Consider the following 1924-nt stretch of genomic DNA (forward strand, 5'->3'; position numbering starts at 1 on the left):
CTGGGGGGGCTCACGGGCCCGCCGCCGGCCTGGTGGCACCGCGGAGCGTCCCCACTGTCCCCACGGCCCCGCGGGAGGCGGGTACCTGCGGCCGTGCGGTGCTTGTTCCACATCATGCCCACGTTCTGCCCCAGGGTCTGCGCCAGTGTCACCGCCATGGCCGCCACGTTGCCGTACTGCGCGGGAGCGACGCGGTGTCACCGCAGGGACCCCCGTCCCTGTCCCCAGCCCGCCCTCGCGGGGGTCTCGCCGCACCCACCTCGTTCACGCCGCCGGCGCGGGCAGGGGAGCAGATACCCCCGACAAAGGCGGTGCCGCTGCGGCTGCTCTGAAACGTCCGACCCCTGCGAGGAAGAGGATGGTGGGGACGGGGGACGCGGTCCCGGACCCCGGGGGGGGACGCGTGGCCACCGCGCTCACGCGAAGAGGTGGACGGGGTCACTGTGCTCTGCCAGCCCCTCGCGCCGGTACTTGACAAACTCGTTCAGGGTCTCCAGGGAGTCTTGCCCCATCCGGATCCGGTCCTCCGCCGCCCACGTCTCCATGGCCACCAGCACGATGCGGGTGTTTAGCTGCTCCTTGTAGATCTGTGGGAACAAAAGGACGGTGCTGGGGACGCGACCCCTCCCAGGGACAAACCCACCAGCTACCAGGGATAAACTGCTGTGGACAACTTGAGGAGCTGGGCACACACATCTGTCACCAGGGACAATTCCCGGGGACAAAACACCAGTGGGACAAACCCACCAGGTGCCAAAGAAGAAAAACAAGAGTGGGACCAACTACATGGGGACAAACTCTCAAGGGACCAACCCAGCAGGTGCTGAGGATCAAGCCCCCGAGATAACACCAGGAACTAGGGACAAACTCCCTGGGAACAAATCCACCAGCTGCTGGGAACAGTCTCCTCAAGGACAACCCCCCAGGGACAAACCCCACCAGGACTGGGGATAAACCCTCTCTCCAGGGATAAGCCCACTGGGGATAAACCCCTTGGGAATGAAGCCCCCAAGGGACAAACCCATCAGGTGCCAGGGATTAACCTTCCCAGGGACAATCTCCCCGGGGACAAATTCCTTCCAGGGACCCCCCTCACCATGTCAGCCAGATTGACCACGGACTTGGCGAAGTTGCTGGTGAGAACCACGGACTTGCGGAGCTGCAGGAACTGGGAGCACACCAGGGCCAGGCTGGATGGGGGGGGCCAGCCCGACCCCTCACTGCAGCCCCTGGAACCTCCCGCTCACCGGCTGATGGTCGTTCACCACGGCCAGCTCGATGTACTTGGTCTCGCTGTGCACCGTGTGCTGGGCTCGGCGGACCTGCAGAGGGAACCAGCGGCTGAGCTGGCACCGGCACCCGGATGGGGCTCCTGACCCCGCCAGGGATGTTTGGGGTCCAGGGAAAGGGGAGAGCCACTGGGTGGTCTTGGGATGCAGCCCCAGCAGTATTCCATTGGGTCCCCTGGGCACCCCTGAGCGCAGGCAGGAGCAGCACCCTGCAAACACCACCCCAGCACCCACGGAGCAGCCTGGCTGCACCCGCAGCCAACTGGCAGAAATCAACCAGGGTCAAGCACACTTGTCCCCTGCCCCATGTCCTCCGTCCCCTGCCCTGTGTACCCCGTTGACCCCATTAACCTGCCGCCGCCGCCGCAGCTTTGGTGTCCCACCCGGGACACGCTGGCTCAGCGCAGGGAAGAGGCAGCCTGGAGGGAGGGGACAGAGATGGTGGGACACAAGGACACGGGGCCACTGAGGCCACCGATCCCCAGGAACAGCTCCGTGCGAAGGCTCACCCAGTCGGGGGCAGCTGGGGACGCGCTGGACGATGTGTGGTCGAAGGCCCTGCCACGGGGAGAGGTGTGTCACGGCCGTGCGTGGAGGGGAGGACTGCCACGTCCCCGTGTCCCCATGGCGGTCCC

General features: G+C 65.9%; 1 protein-coding gene across 1 annotated transcript in view; it reads right to left on the bottom strand.

Annotated features, from left to right (window-relative positions):
* The window catches only part of ADAM11 (ADAM metallopeptidase domain 11), an 8529-nt gene that overhangs the window by 3117 nt on the left and 3488 nt on the right, over nt 1-1924 (bottom strand). The window contains exons 3-9 of the mRNA XM_017744753.1: nt 1799-1923; nt 1641-1708; nt 1248-1322; nt 1097-1168; nt 421-587; nt 260-344; nt 8-176 (exon numbers count right to left, since the gene is read on the bottom strand). Of these exons, the coding sequence (XP_017600242.1) occupies nt 8-176; nt 260-344; nt 421-587; nt 1097-1168; nt 1248-1322; nt 1641-1708; nt 1799-1923 (761 nt within the window). The remainder of the gene's footprint in view (nt 1-7; nt 177-259; nt 345-420; nt 588-1096; nt 1169-1247; nt 1323-1640; nt 1709-1798; nt 1924) is intronic.

Source organism: Corvus brachyrhynchos, unplaced genomic scaffold (assembly GCF_000691975.1).
Source record: "Corvus brachyrhynchos isolate BGI_N302 unplaced genomic scaffold, ASM69197v1 scaffold479, whole genome shotgun sequence".
In the NCBI taxonomy this organism is placed as follows: domain Eukaryota; kingdom Metazoa; phylum Chordata; class Aves; order Passeriformes; family Corvidae; genus Corvus; species Corvus brachyrhynchos.